Source organism: Lygodium microphyllum, chromosome 2 (assembly GCF_053477565.2).
Source record: "Lygodium microphyllum isolate KBCC chromosome 2, Lygodium_microphyllum_v1.1.10, whole genome shotgun sequence".
Lineage (NCBI taxonomy): Eukaryota > Viridiplantae > Streptophyta > Polypodiopsida > Schizaeales > Lygodiaceae > Lygodium > Lygodium microphyllum.
This window is the reverse complement of record NC_141136.1, coordinates 155,788,633-155,802,917: the sequence shown is the minus strand read 5'-3', so window position 1 is coordinate 155,802,917 and position 14,285 is coordinate 155,788,633. Positions and strand designations below refer to the sequence as shown.

General features: G+C 39.7%; 1 protein-coding gene across 6 annotated transcripts in view; it reads left to right on the top strand.

Annotated features, from left to right (window-relative positions):
• LOC148040510 (yacP-like NYN domain protein) overlaps positions 1 to 13,508 on the top strand; it is a 141,071-nt gene extending 127,563 nt beyond the window's left edge. For 2 of the 6 annotated variants that reach the window (XM_087700102.1, XM_087700087.1), the window contains 4 exons: positions 11,761 to 11,799; positions 12,359 to 12,405; positions 12,606 to 12,758; positions 12,875 to 13,508. In XM_087700102.1, the coding sequence (XP_087556228.1) occupies positions 11,761 to 11,799; positions 12,359 to 12,405; positions 12,606 to 12,711 (192 nt within the window). In that variant the 3' untranslated portion in view covers positions 12,712 to 12,758; positions 12,875 to 13,508. Of the gene's footprint in view, positions 1 to 11,760; positions 11,800 to 12,358; positions 12,406 to 12,483; positions 12,759 to 12,874 lie in introns of those variants that run through there. The other 4 variants (XM_087700124.1, XM_087700095.1, XM_087700113.1 and 1 more) reach the window with 3 other exon arrangements.
• Positions 13,509 to 14,285: the final 777 nt, after the last annotated feature.

The window sequence follows — 14,285 nt, the reverse complement described above, 5'->3', positions numbered from 1 at the left end:
AAATGTGTGTGCTTAATGATAGGTGCTCTCTCATGTGCGCGTGCATCTAAAATTTACTGCATATAGCTGCAGCGGACCTCAATGATGGTGCAAAATGTGCATAATTCCAACCCATGGCATGGAAGTATTTGATAAGAACAGGAGACGACCCCCGAGTGTAGTGCATCAACAAGTGCAACGTGAAGTGCTCGTGAACCCATTATCCCCGTGATGTGCAAAAATCTCGACAACAAAACATACCTTATTCCTCAATGTTTAGTAGCTAATAACAAACTTCTACTTCAACCTGTCCAAAAAAATACCAAGCTCGACCAAGGCTATCAAGTTTCACACTCAACAAATCAAACAAAATGACAGATACAAATCCTAGGCTAAACAAACACAAGAAATCCAACTACAAAATAATAAAACAAACTGTCACGCAAATAACTAAGCTAGCAAAAATCAAACCTAACTACAGTTTGACTAGGGCTTTTCAGTTTTCAGAAAAACACTTGACAATGAGTGTATCTCTTTAGGTGTTTTAGATAGATATATATGTGTAAGTACAAGTGCTAAGGGTGTATTCACACCTGAGCACATTAAAAGACACAAGGGCCTTTATTCCCAACAACCTCCCACCTAAAGGCAATGTGCCTTAAGAGGAGAAAATGTACAAAGTTGAAATACATATATCTATCCAACTCCCATCATCTGTTTGGCAATGAGCAAACCGTTCTACTGGAAGACCCTTTATGAGAAGGTTTTCAAGATTATCATCTGTATGCACTTTGACAAGCTCAATGCTCTTGCTGTCAAGTACATCTCTAATGAAGTGGTACTTCACCTGTATGTGCTTCGTCTTTTCATGAAAGACTGGATTCTGTGCTAACATGATAGTACTCTGACTATCACAATGGAGAACAGGTAGCTCTGTGATGCCAAGCTCTCCCACCAGAGGTGAAAGCCATAAAGCCTCCTTGTATGCCTCAGTGGAAGCCACATACTTTACCTCTATAGTAAACAATGCAAGACACTTTTGTATTTGCCATGTATCTGCTAACCACTCCCACTGCAAAGGCAATGTCAGGACGTGTAGCAACCATAGCATATATCGAACTGCCAACAGCTGAAGCATATGGTATCTTGGCCATTTCAGCCTTCTCATCATCAGATATAGGCCTGTCTTCTGCACTAAGTTTCACATATGGAGGCAATGGAACCCCAATTGTTTTTCCCCCTTTGACCTATCTCTGAGTATTCGCATGCCAAGAATGTGATTTGCATCACCAAGATCCTTCATGTTAAAGCTGCCATGAAGACCTTGCTTCAGTGAGTCCAAGGCATGAAGATCCCTGCCAGCAATCAGTATGTCATCAACATACAAAACCAAGATAATCAAGCTGCCATCTGCTGCCTTCTTAGTGTACAAGCAGTGATCCACTTCACTTCTATGGAAACCTTGAGACTGCATGAATGTATCAAACTTATGATACCATTCTCTTGGTACTTGTTTCAGCCCATACAAACTCCTTTTGAGTTTACATACCATCTTCTCTTTCCCTATTTCCACAAACCCTTCAGGCTGCTGCATATATATGTCTTCATGCAAATCACCCTGTAAGAATGCAATCTTTACATCCATCTATATGAGCTCCATATCTTCAGCTGTAACCAAGTCTAAAATGGTTCTCAAGGTAGTCATCTTGAGTACAGGAGAGAAGATCTCATCAACGTCAATTCCATGTTCCTATTTGTACCCCTTCGCAACCAATCTTGCTTTGTAGTTTGGTGAGGAACCAAAAGTGACCTTCATTTTGTAAACCCATTTGCATGGAAGGGTTTTCTGCCCTTTAGGCAACTACATCAAGTCCCAAGTGCCATTTTTCTCAAGAGATTCCATTTCTGACAATATGGCTTTATATCATTTCTTGCTGTCCTGTCTGTCCATTGCTTCCTTGAAACAATGCTTCCTTGAAGCAAGATAGTTCACCACAGTCTGTCAACATGACATGATCAGCCACATTGTTTGCACCATGAACAAATCTATCAAGTTGTCTAGTAGCCTTAGACGATCTCCTTAACCAATGATCATTGTTTGCTAGCTGTTCTTGCAAATTTCCATTTTCAGTATGCTGTCCTGGCATTTCAGCCTGCAAATCAGCATTAACAGCTTGTTGCCCTGGCTGTTCCTGCACATGTAGTGGCTCATTATTATGGGCACTAGCTGGCTGATCATTTCCAGCATTATTTTCTGCATTTACAGGTTCATTTACAGTAGGTATTTGCTGCTATATAGCGGACACATTTTGCTGTCCAAAAGGTATTTCTTCTCGGAATACAACCCTACGAACCTCCTCAGTCTTTTCGGGTTGTTTATGCATGCGATCTTCTCGGAAGATAACATCATTCCTGCATATTACTTTCCTTTTCTTGGGATCCCATAATCTATACCCCATTTCACCCTCGTCACCATATCCTAGGAAAATGCATTTACAAGACTTTGGCTCAAGTTTGTTGCATTTTTCTTTACGAATGTGCACAAAAGCCTCACAGCCAAACACTTTCAGGTGAGCATATGAATGTGGCTTGCCCGACCACGCTTCTTGGGGAACTCCCCTCCCCCCCCCCCCCAAAAGACCTGTTTGGTGACCGATTAATTAATTGTACAGCTGTCATAACAGCCTCTGCCCAAAAACCATAGGGTAATGTAGCATGAGACAGCATCGTATGGACCTTATCCTGTATGGTCCGATTCATACGCTTTGCAACTCCATTTTGGGGTGGATCATGAGGGGCAGTGAGCTCCCTCTTTATCCCTTTGCTGTCACAAAACGCCTAAAAGGCCTTGGACACATATTTACCATTATCAAAGCGAAGACACTTGAGTGTCTTATCAGTTTGATTTTCAACCAATGCCAAGAATTTTTTAAACTTGTCAAGCACTTCATCCTTGCTATGAATAGGATAAACCCATACCTTTCGTGTAGCATCATCGATAAAGGTGACAAAATATTTCTTTCCCCCCAAAGATAATCCTGGCATCTGACATACATGTGAATGTACTAACTCTAGAGGAGAAGATTTCAGCGAAAGAGACTTTTTATGAGACATCTGTACATGTTTGCCATAAATACAATGATCACAATGGTCAAAATCAGCATAACGAAGACAAGCCAAGTAACCCAAACGAGAAAGCGCTTTCATTCCTGTTTGACTCATGGCTCGGTCACAGCAACAACATGATCACTCACACTAGATACAAGAAGAGGATACAAAGTATCACTTTTACAACCTCTGGCAATCACTCTAGATCCTTTACAGATCTTCCATTTTCCATGACCAAAGGTGGAATGAAAACCATCATCATCTAGCTGCCCTATGCTAATCAAGTTCTTCTTGAGCTGAGGTACATGCCGTACATGCTAAAGTGTGAAGACAGAGCCATACTAAAATTGCAATTGCACACTGCCCATACTTGCAATGTCACATGCATAGTTGTCCCCAAGATGGACAACACCATGTCGGCCCCCTGTATAGGCAGAGAACCACTCACGATGAGGGGTAACATGAAAGGAAGCGCCTGAATCGAGAATCCAAAGTATGCATGTCATCATCTGTATCTGCAAGTAAAGCATGTGCACCAAAGTGTGAAGAGACCAAAAGGACGTCATTCCCACTGTCACTGTCATGAGTGACTACATTCACCTCTTTAATTTTGACATTGCTCTTCTTGGGTTGACCCTCTTTCTTCTCTTCCTTGCTATCATCTGTCTTCTTGCCCTTTCCTTTCTCTTTCTTCCATTTGTAGCAATCACGTTTAAAGTAACTCTTCTTACCACAATGGTGGCACTCAACATCTTTGCCACGTGATTTATTGTGTCCCTTGCTATCAGATTTGTCTTTCTGTTGTGATCTGCCCCTAGTATGCAAAGCACCAGAAGACTGAGTAGACATTGTTCTGCCGATTCATTTCTTCCATGAGTAGAGCACTCTCTACATCAGCATACAAAAGAATCGCATTAGAATTGCTCATAGTAGTCCTAAATGTATCCCAACTCTCTGTAAGAGTGCAGAGCAAAAACATAGCCTTAAATTCTTCATCAATCAAGAATTTCAAGACAACCAGCTGGCTGAAAATGGAGTTAAACTCATTCAAGTGAGTAGACATTGTTATAACCTCTTTCATACGCAAATCCATAAGCTTTTTCAGCCAATACACTTTGCTTGCGGCACTCTTCTGTGCATACAGTTCTTCCAGTCGATTCCATATAGCATATGCAAAATCCAAAGGTTTGCTTGCGGCACTCTTCTGTGCATACAGTTCTTCCAGTCGAGTCCATATAGCATATGCAAAATCCAAACGTTTAATATTAAACAGCAAGGCATCAGAAATCGATAGCTCAATGGTTGAGCGTGCAAGCTCATTTAACTCATCCCAATCTTCGTGTTCCATGTCTGCGGGCTTTGCCCCTTTGGTTTTAATCGGCTTTGCCTGCTTCTTTTGCAACAAGATATTGTAGCACTGTTTTTGCCAAATCGCAAAGTTATGTGCTCCTTTAAGCTTCTTTATGTGCATGAGGTTACTGCTGTCATTGCTGCCAGCCATGATTTTCAGCCCAAATGTGACCAAAAACTTCAGCAATTGCAGGCCCAAACTATCACACGAGTGACCAAGGTACAAGCAAGTACCAACCAGCAATAAATGACCACGTAGAAGCAGAGATTCTAGATCTGTAATTAAATTTTCAGAAGCACCAAACCATGTGCTATAGCATTCCACAACTGATTACAGCTATTCCAAGGGCATATACATCACATTACGTGAGAAATCCCAAATTTTAGCTGTAATTTCTGTTGTACATGTACCCACAAGCATAAAATTTGACACGCATAGTCAAAAGCCCCAAAATTTTTGTGCTCAAAGCATCAACCACACATCTGCATTTTCTTTGTCATGCATAGAACAGGCCAATTTTGCCAAAATAGAGCAATTTCAACAAAACCCCCAAATTTTTCCTAGTGTTGATGTCCAAATTGCATGGAATTGAACCTGCATATACATAAAATGACCAAATGGTGCACAAATTTTGCCCAAACTGCAAAAGCTCCAAATTGCACGAGGTGCAATGTGCATCAATGTCGAGAAATTGGGTAAATTTCAGCCCAATTTGTGCATATACATGAAAAACCCCAAATGTCGGAGGCAAGATGTCACAAAATTCCTGCAATTTCTGAGACAAATTGTCTTGTCATGCATCACAATCCCCGAATCCGGGAAAAGACCCAAATTTTCAAGCCAAGATTGCACAGATTTCAATGAAATTGACTCATCCAAGCAAAAAATTTCACTTGCATTTGAGAATCCCCAAAAAATTTCTAAGGCCTGTGCATTCAATGTCTGCAATTTTGGTTCAGAGATCACTGCAATGTGTGTCATGCACCAAATTTGGGAAAACTCCCAAATTTCAAGACACTGATTTGCCTTTTGTGCTTGTAGGTGTAAACACCCGGTAACGAGAAGGGGGGGCAAAAGGAGTTTCAAGAAAAAATTGATTTTAAGAAGAAAATTGTGACGAGGTCCGTTGACCCACTCGACTGTGCCGCCACGCGTGTCATCAGCGCCATGCAGCTCGCCTCTAGTCCCGTCACGTGGTCGCCCATTGTTCGTCACGTGGAAGCTCTAGGTCCCGTCGCTTGTTCGTCAGCTGCTGCAACCGACTGTCATCTGGTCGTTCGTCAGCTGTTGCAACCGACTGCTTCACGCCTGCCGTTTGTAGATAGCCCCATCACCAGCTCGGTTGCTCCCTGCTAGTTGCCCGCTGATTGTATGTCAGCTGTAGTCACTTCGACTGCTAGGTCAAAAAACGATGTGTCGTCTGTCCAGAAATGGCGTTTTTGACCTGTGTTTGCACCCTGGAGCTGTCGCCTAACAGAAACGTGACCTGTTGACCTGCACAAACTCCGATAAGTGCGAACGCCTTAACTACAACTTTGATACCACTTTGTAGTGACCGGGAGGTATGAAGATCAAGGCAGTTAGTGTTCATTACGCGCAGCGAGACAAAGAGTGAGAGAGAGCAGAGTAGAGAGTGTGCACGATTAGTGGGTACAATGACGAGTGTACCTCTTTAGGTTTTTTAGATAGATATATATGTGTAAGTACAAGTGCTTAGGGTGTGTTCACACCCAAGCACATTAAAAGGCACGAGGGCCTTTATTCCCAACACATGCTAATGCTAAAGACTTGCTGAAAATTTCCAGCCAACAAATATAAAACATAGGACTTGTAAAGAATCAAATATTGTTGTCAGACACCATAGAATGCATTTCCCATTAGCATATCTTAATTGTTCTAGCCAAGCAACCATAGCAACTCATACACTAAGCACAACCCATGGTTGAACTATCAATGGCATTCATTAAACATGCTGCTGTCCGTAAAACCAGCTGAGTACTACTAAAAATTGATGATCATCACTGTAAACCAGCAACTGAAAATCAATCTCTAATGATCATAGATTGATGCATAATGATGCAAATGTATAGTTTCAAAGCTGCAGTAAAAACCATATTCACCTATATACCAATTGGAGTGATTAGTGCATGGAATAATCCTATTGTTAGTACAGTATCGTGGATGCATGTTGAATACATCCAGGATCCATTATACAAAAGAGCTATCCATCACTAGAGGAGTGGAAGTGCTACCTCCTCGTTGATCATGATGTAATGCTCTGGACCCCTACTCTGCTGAACCTGACTGAGCCTAATCCAAAGTTGACTCTAATCAAAAATCCTTAAGGTACAACTGTAACAACCAAGGATAGTTTGCCAAGTCATCCTATTCCATCCACTCAGCATTCATTGGTGAATAGTTTTGAAACTTCACCAAATATCTTCTGGAAGCTTTACCTCTAATCTTTCTCTCTTTATGTGTCAAAATCTACTCAAGTACCATAATCTCATCCAACTCCTTAACCTCTAGCTGAATTTCAGTATATACATTCTTAAGCACATCACCATGAAAAGGCCTCAATAAGTTCATATGAAAGGCATTGTGTATCTACCAATGTGGAGGCAATTTTAGCCTATAAGCAACATTGTTGATTCTCTCCAATACCTGAAAGGGCTCACAGAATGTTATACTCAGCTTTGGATACAACCCCTCTCTACCTTTCGTCTTTTTCAACCTTGCCTTTTCAAAGTGCAACAACACATAATTCCGCTCTGCAAACTGCAATGCACTTCTATGGCGATTAGTTGCCTTCTTTTTCTTCTCTTCAGACCTTTGAAGAGAATACTTAACCTTTGCATAGATTGCATCCATGTTTTCTACATATGAATCAACCTCAAAAATATTATCCTTAGTGTGCAAAGAGAGGGCACTTTCTTGCCACCTTCCACAACCTCAAATGGAGCTTTGCCAGTGGAACTATTCACTGTATTATTATATGCAAACTCTACCATATGCAAATACTACATCCCCTATGGAAATGGCTTGACAACTGTTGTAGCAGCTATGGCAGCCTTCTCTCTGTCTCTCTCAGCTTGTACAAGGCTAGAATGAACCCCCCCCCCCTCTCTCTCTCTCTCTCTCTCTCTCTCTCTCTCTCTCTCTCTCTCAACCTAAAAAATGTCTTTCCTACTTGCATGGGTAAGTTTTGCCAAGTGGCGGCCTTCTTATCCCATTTCTCAGCATTATGCAACTAATTAAATTATTTTCAAAATATTAATTTTGAAAATTGATATTTTGAAATCATCCTCGATTACACTGCAATTTGTCAAAAGTATATGTTGCCACTACTAGAAATACATGTGGGCATCATAGTCAAATAATATGTGCACCTATTATTTAACCATGCCCATGCCCTCTGTATGCTTGAAATTCTAGCCACTTAAACTAGTTATGATCGATAGGGATGAGTCATAATCACTGTCAAAAACCATAAGGTATGCATCCACATGCCAAATCCTAACACTACTCTAACCACCAAGTCAAAGTAATGCATAAACTAAGCATAACGAGTGCCTCATAGCAATGATATACCACATAATACTCATGTAAAGCATACATCAGTTGTAAACCACATGTAACTTAGGAAAATGTACTTCTCTTGCTTGTAAATGTACATTGTATACCTTCCATGTATCCCATACATGTTGTGCAAATGTACATCATATCCAAATGTACACTCCATGTATTCCACACGACGTCAATGACCTTGCAAATGCATAGTTTCAAAGCCTAGGTGCAAACCATATATATCTGCATAGCAACTTACAATCACTAGTATATTGAATAGTGATCCTAAAGGCAGAAATACTTTGAGTATACAATAGCTAGATACAAACCAAGTACATTCAAGATCCATTATATAACTCAGTTGTCCACCACTGAGTGAAGGTGCAACCTCCCCCTTGAGTACAAGGTAATATTCTGGACCTTCTATCCTCAGCTGAAAGTGAAAGAGCTTGATCCACTATCAACTGCAACTAAAATATATCAAGGTAAAGTGCAACATTGAGGATGATCTACCAGGTCACTCTCCTTCTTCCATTTACATCCATCATAGGTGAAACAATATTGAAACTTCACCAAGTAGCACATGGAAACTTTACCTCTTAACTCTTGATGCCTAAAACCTGCACTAGTTTCTAGGCCTTTTTCTCATTAGATTACACAAATCCTTGGATCTTTCACATTGTTGTCAAAAATGGTACATTGGTTGGATTTTCCCTTATGAGTAGTAGCACTGTACAAAGCATTTGCAAGACCAGCATTAATACGATGAGTTCCGGACACACTGGATTAGCAAATGCATTATCAAGTATGCCAGTTTGTGCACTAGACATCATGCCAGCATCATTATACATGGAATTTTGTATTTCACTTGCCATATCTAGATACATTGAGCCTTGCATTTCATGCATTGCTTGCTCCATACCATAAGAATTTAGGTCACATATATCCATACACAGTCCTTGACTACCCATTGCATGGAAAATAGATCCACCACTAAAGTATCCTAGGTGACCCACATTAGCATACATGCCTTACTATGAAAAAACCATTGGATTGGCACTATCAAGTTGGCCTTGCATATGCACCAATTGCCCCACTAGCATCATTTGCTCATCACCCACATTTGGAACATCATGTTGTTGCATTGGCTCTTCCTTCGATACTTCTTACTATCCCGAAGCTCTTGAACATGATTTCCTCTTCTTGTCTTTGCTGCCCTCCTTTAAGCCCATAAACAGAGGATCATTTGCCAATCACACAAACACATCAACTGCTACCCTTAGTTAATCTTTAAACCAATCATCAAATTTCTCTTCCTCTTGCCATAGTTGCATTCGCACTACATATGGACTAATTCATACCGTACCATATGGTACGTATCTGTACCAATTCGTACCAAAAAAACAGACTATTTTTAGCCTATGAAGAGTAGACCACACAATATCTTTTAACTCCTAAGCCTCAATGTTTATTATCATAATTTCAAGCCTCTCTCACTCTCTCTCTCCCCCAACTTTCAAGATGAGTATGCAATTCCAAGAGCATCCCTCCCCCTCCTCCTCTCTCTCTCTCTCTCTCTCTCTCTCTCTCTCTCTCTCTCTCACACACACAAAAAAGAATAAAGAGCCTCTTTGTCCATCCACCCTACACTTTACTTTGTTGTATGATGTATTACATATACACTCCCATCTGTCTTCTAGTAGCGCATTGTGCATGTTGTGCATAAGGTTTTACCTTGTTACCCTCATGTATTCATCCTATTAACTCAAGTGACATTGCTATTTTAGCTCTAAACATGTGTTCTATTATCTATAATCCAAAATAACTAAGTTTTTGTTTTTTTTTTTTTCGTACTAATATCATATTGTACCTTATAAAATCATAAGGTACCAATTAGTACCGTATTTTATCGTACCATCTGGCTTCCAATTGATAGTTCCTGGCAATAGAACCATGAAATTAACCTTCCTTTTTGGCAAGGATGGTAAATAACCTCATTAAGCTCTATTTACAATTTACAAAAAGCCAAAATTCGCACAAGAAATGCAAATGTTACCACTTAAACAATAGACACTAGATTGGCCCCAAAAAACTGGCACCTCTTAATCTTGGATGGTAGACACTAAATTGGACCCAAAAAACTTGCACCTCTTGCAGTATTTCTTTAACTTATAGTGCAACTGGATGAATGATACTAAGATTTTTCCAATCTCTTTTGCTTTCCAATACCTCTTGATGTCATAAATGACGAGCAAGCCTATTTATCAATTTGTCCCTTGATCTAACAAGGAATTAACTTCTAATTAACCCTTGGCTAGTCAAAATGAACCCCAAATCCAATTGGGATGGCTGATCTAACAAGGGATTGACCAGCAAACCTATTTATCAATTTGTCCCTTGATCTAATAGGGTATTGACCTCTAATTAACCTTGGCTAGTCAAAATGAACCCCAAATCCAATTGGGATGGCTGGCTTCTTGAAATCTTTGGTAATTCCTCAAATTCTAGCTACTGATTTCAAGTACCAAGCCTTTAATTTCTTGGCACGGGAGGTGGGGTGGTTGCCAAACCCTAATTTCTGCTATAAATTAGCGTTTACATCGGCAAAGACATAGCTGGTCTTCACCAAGGCTTGAACTGTTGAGGGAATTCTTGTAGAGAAGAGAGAAATCTCTCATTTCTATTGCAAGAAAGTGCTCAAATTTATTGCTGCCTTGCAGGAAATGGTTGAATGACTGCAGCTCACCATCAATTGAAGCTCCACATGCAGTCACCTCCCCTTGTGGACCCCAAAATTGTTGTCACCTACATAGGGATAACCTACAGGGTCTGGCACCTACCTCCAATGGCCTCCTGATCAGTTTGGGCAGCTCTTTGACAATCTCCAATGGCAAGAAAATTGCAACAATAGCTCTCTCTCTTCCTCTCCCAACCTCCACAATAATGGAATAAGGTTCCAGTAGCCTCTAATAGCCTTTCCCTCACTTGCATGGTCAAATTTTGCAAAATTGCAACCTTTCTAATTAGATTAATCATTTTGGAAATTAATGTATCGCTTTGTCCTTGCCTAGAAAATTAGAAGTGCCCATCCACAATTAAATTGGCTAGGCCATTTTGACTCCCAAGTGGTCATGAGGATTAATTGACCTCTAAACTAGCATTAATTAATTAATTAATGCCTAGTTTCTAGTGTCACATTTAACACTTATTGGCAACTTTTGCCCTAGGCCAAAACCAACACTAGGGCACCATCTCATATGTGTCCAATATAACTTATTACAACTTTTGCTTTTGATACCAACTGATATCTCAAGGTCCTTGGCCCATCATTGCAAATTAACTGTCTTGCACAACACGTGCACCTCGCATCTACACATTTTATTAACAACTAAATCAAATGCTAAGCAAAGCATTAAAAAAGTCATGTTCCCATGATAACCTGTTTCTTTGCAGAGCTAGATATGGTTTGGCAATATAGACCTCCAAATTGGCTTTTCTCACAGCCCTTGTATTTGACTCTTTGTTGTTACCATGTGTTATATCTTTGCTATCGTACACAAGGCTTGTATTGTACACTTCCTTGATCTGTATCTCTTTTCTCAGGTCAAAAAGCCTTAACTGTTTGAGAAATGTATCTTTTAGATTGAAAGCAAAATGTGCCTTTTTCTAAGGTAGATGTATCTTTACACTAGATCTTTAAATTAAGTATCGAAGGTCTGTAAAAGTGATCAACTGCTTTTCTTGCCCAATTGCAGGGTGCATATGTGTGGAGCTGCAAGTATCTCATTGCAGCGGTAATTCAGCTGTTTTCATAGTGTTCTCTTCAGCATGAATTTCCTCTCAAGAAAATTCAACAAATAATTTCTTATGAATCACAAGTATCAAAATCACACTCTGTTCTAATATTGGAATTAAGTTTAAGATCTATGAGAGCTTACTTAAAACTAAGACTTTGCTCTACAGACATATGGAAATTTTGTTATAAAGAATGGAATGGGTTCACTAGTCCAGAAGTCTGGGTTGTGGTCCTCTAGCACTTATAGCTGAAGATTCTTAGCCAAGCAACGTTTGGATCTTTAATAAATATGTCTCTCTGTTGTGAAACAGAGAAATCAAGACTATCTTCTGCAGACGCAGTTTCAGAAGCTGCTTTTTTTCACTTTCTTTGCTGTGGTCCTCGATGATTATAACTGAAAAACCCTAGGGAGCTAGCCTGTATTGTTTTCCTGTTCATGTTTGTGTTAGCTTTACCCGACATAAAAGCTAGAATTTAGTTTTCAGTTGCTGTCTATGAGAAAATCAATATGATGGGGCCATTTTTTTTGCAACTTATCTCTATTGTTGCTTTTGAAGATCAAGGATGCAAAGAAAGAGCGTGACCAAATTCTTCTAGATCTGAAGTATGTTACTAACTTATATTGGGAAATCTATCAGTAGAAGAGGATCATGTTTGCTAACTTATTTTCTTGGTCCCATAGAAGTTAGAGAACTGTTGTGGACTCGATTGCTTATGAAAGGGCTTATAGAATATCGCTTGATCAAAGTAACGCAGTTTACTTCATGTCAAGTCAAGCATGTGAAGACGAGTGCTGCATGGCAGATCATACTCAATGAAAGGAAAATTGCTCGAGGATAACCTGGATCCAGAAGTGTGCTCGAGTTTAAAGATGCTAAAGAAGAAGCTGTTGGAGTCAGAACCAAGCTAATCAGAATGGAGCTTGTTTGTCTTGCAAACAGCTAGCTCTTTCCAAGGGTATTACTGCTTAATCAGTAACTTATTTTCCTTTTTCCATTCCCATTGACGGTAACAAACTTTCCTTAATTCTCTAATTAAATGTTGACAGTTCATAATTTTTTGTGCTATTTCAGGAACCCCTCTTGCTGCCTGAGGTGCCATGTGAAGCTGGCAAGTTAGCATGTGGTGATCTAAATCTGCCCGTGATATTTCTCTGAAGTGTCTCAAGGCTAGTGGATGTGATGGAAAGAAATCTAGAAGTATTCTGAAGCAAACCCACTGACTTCAGCTTAGAACGCAATGGGGCTGCACATTCAGTGTTGATGATCAGTTAAGCCAGTCTCTGTACAAAACACTCAGCTTATTCCCAATGCTGGAGCACTTTCTCCTGTTGATGTGGGAAATTCATGGAGATCCCGTACGGCAGCGTGTTTTTCACGTATGAAAGTGAGATTTTTCTTCATGAAAGTAGCATTTTTCTCTCTCTTTTTTTGGAATCAGCTTAAATTTTGCCAACTTGCAAGTTAGGACGTCCAAATTTCTCCCTTTTTATCTGGCTCTCTCACCAGAGCATCAGTAGAAGTGTTCTATTACAAGAAAAGATTGTCTGAAGCATGATATCAAGCTGAAATCCTAGTAGCTCCTGGAACCGTTTAAGCTAAATCCAAAAGTTGATTCTTTAATCAACCCATAACCCATTGCTGTGAAATTCTTACATTTGGAGATGGACCTTGATATATCAAGTTCAATTGAAAGGTTCATCTATAAGCCTCCAGAATTATTCTCTTTTATTGTTCAAGTATGAAAGGGTTTTAAGGCTGTTCTTGTCTGAACTGAAGTTCTTTTTGGAGTGTGATGGCTCTGCACTATGATCTTTTGTGGTCTTTTGAGTCGCAAGTTATATTGTTGGTGGTTTTGTTTGTGGCTAGTGAAGTGCTGGGTATTTTGGGTGGTAAAAGCCAGTGACATCCTTATGTTTTGGATATGGATTTATTTGGTGGCAATTTGTATATATGTGATCTAGTTGTGAACTCTGTATCATTGGGTTTAGGAATGTGGTATGCAAATTTGCATTGTAACAGAAGTGATTGAGTGTGGCACAGTCCCTTGGCAATATTCTGCATGTTAGTTTCAAGAGTCTGCAATATGTCTTGCAGGAAGTGTATAAGATCTGGAAGTGTGTTTGCTTAGTGATGGAAAATTGAGGTTATTGATTTGGTTGGTTGTAATGTCTTTATAAGATTGTTATTGTATTGTTTAGTTTGCCAGGTAGTATGTTTGGGACATCATAAAAGGCCAGCTACATTTGTTGTTATTTCTTGATATTAATTATTGCGCTTTTGTGGTTATTGTTTCTTTTAGGGACAAAATGTTATTATTTCTTGCAAGTTATATTATTGGTGGTTTTGTTTGTGGCTAGGGAAGTGTTATGTATTTTGGGTGGTAAAAGCCAATGACATTCTTATGTTTTAAATATGGATGCATTTGGTGGCAATCTGTATATATGTGATCTAGTTGTGGACCGTATATTATGTTGAGCTAAAA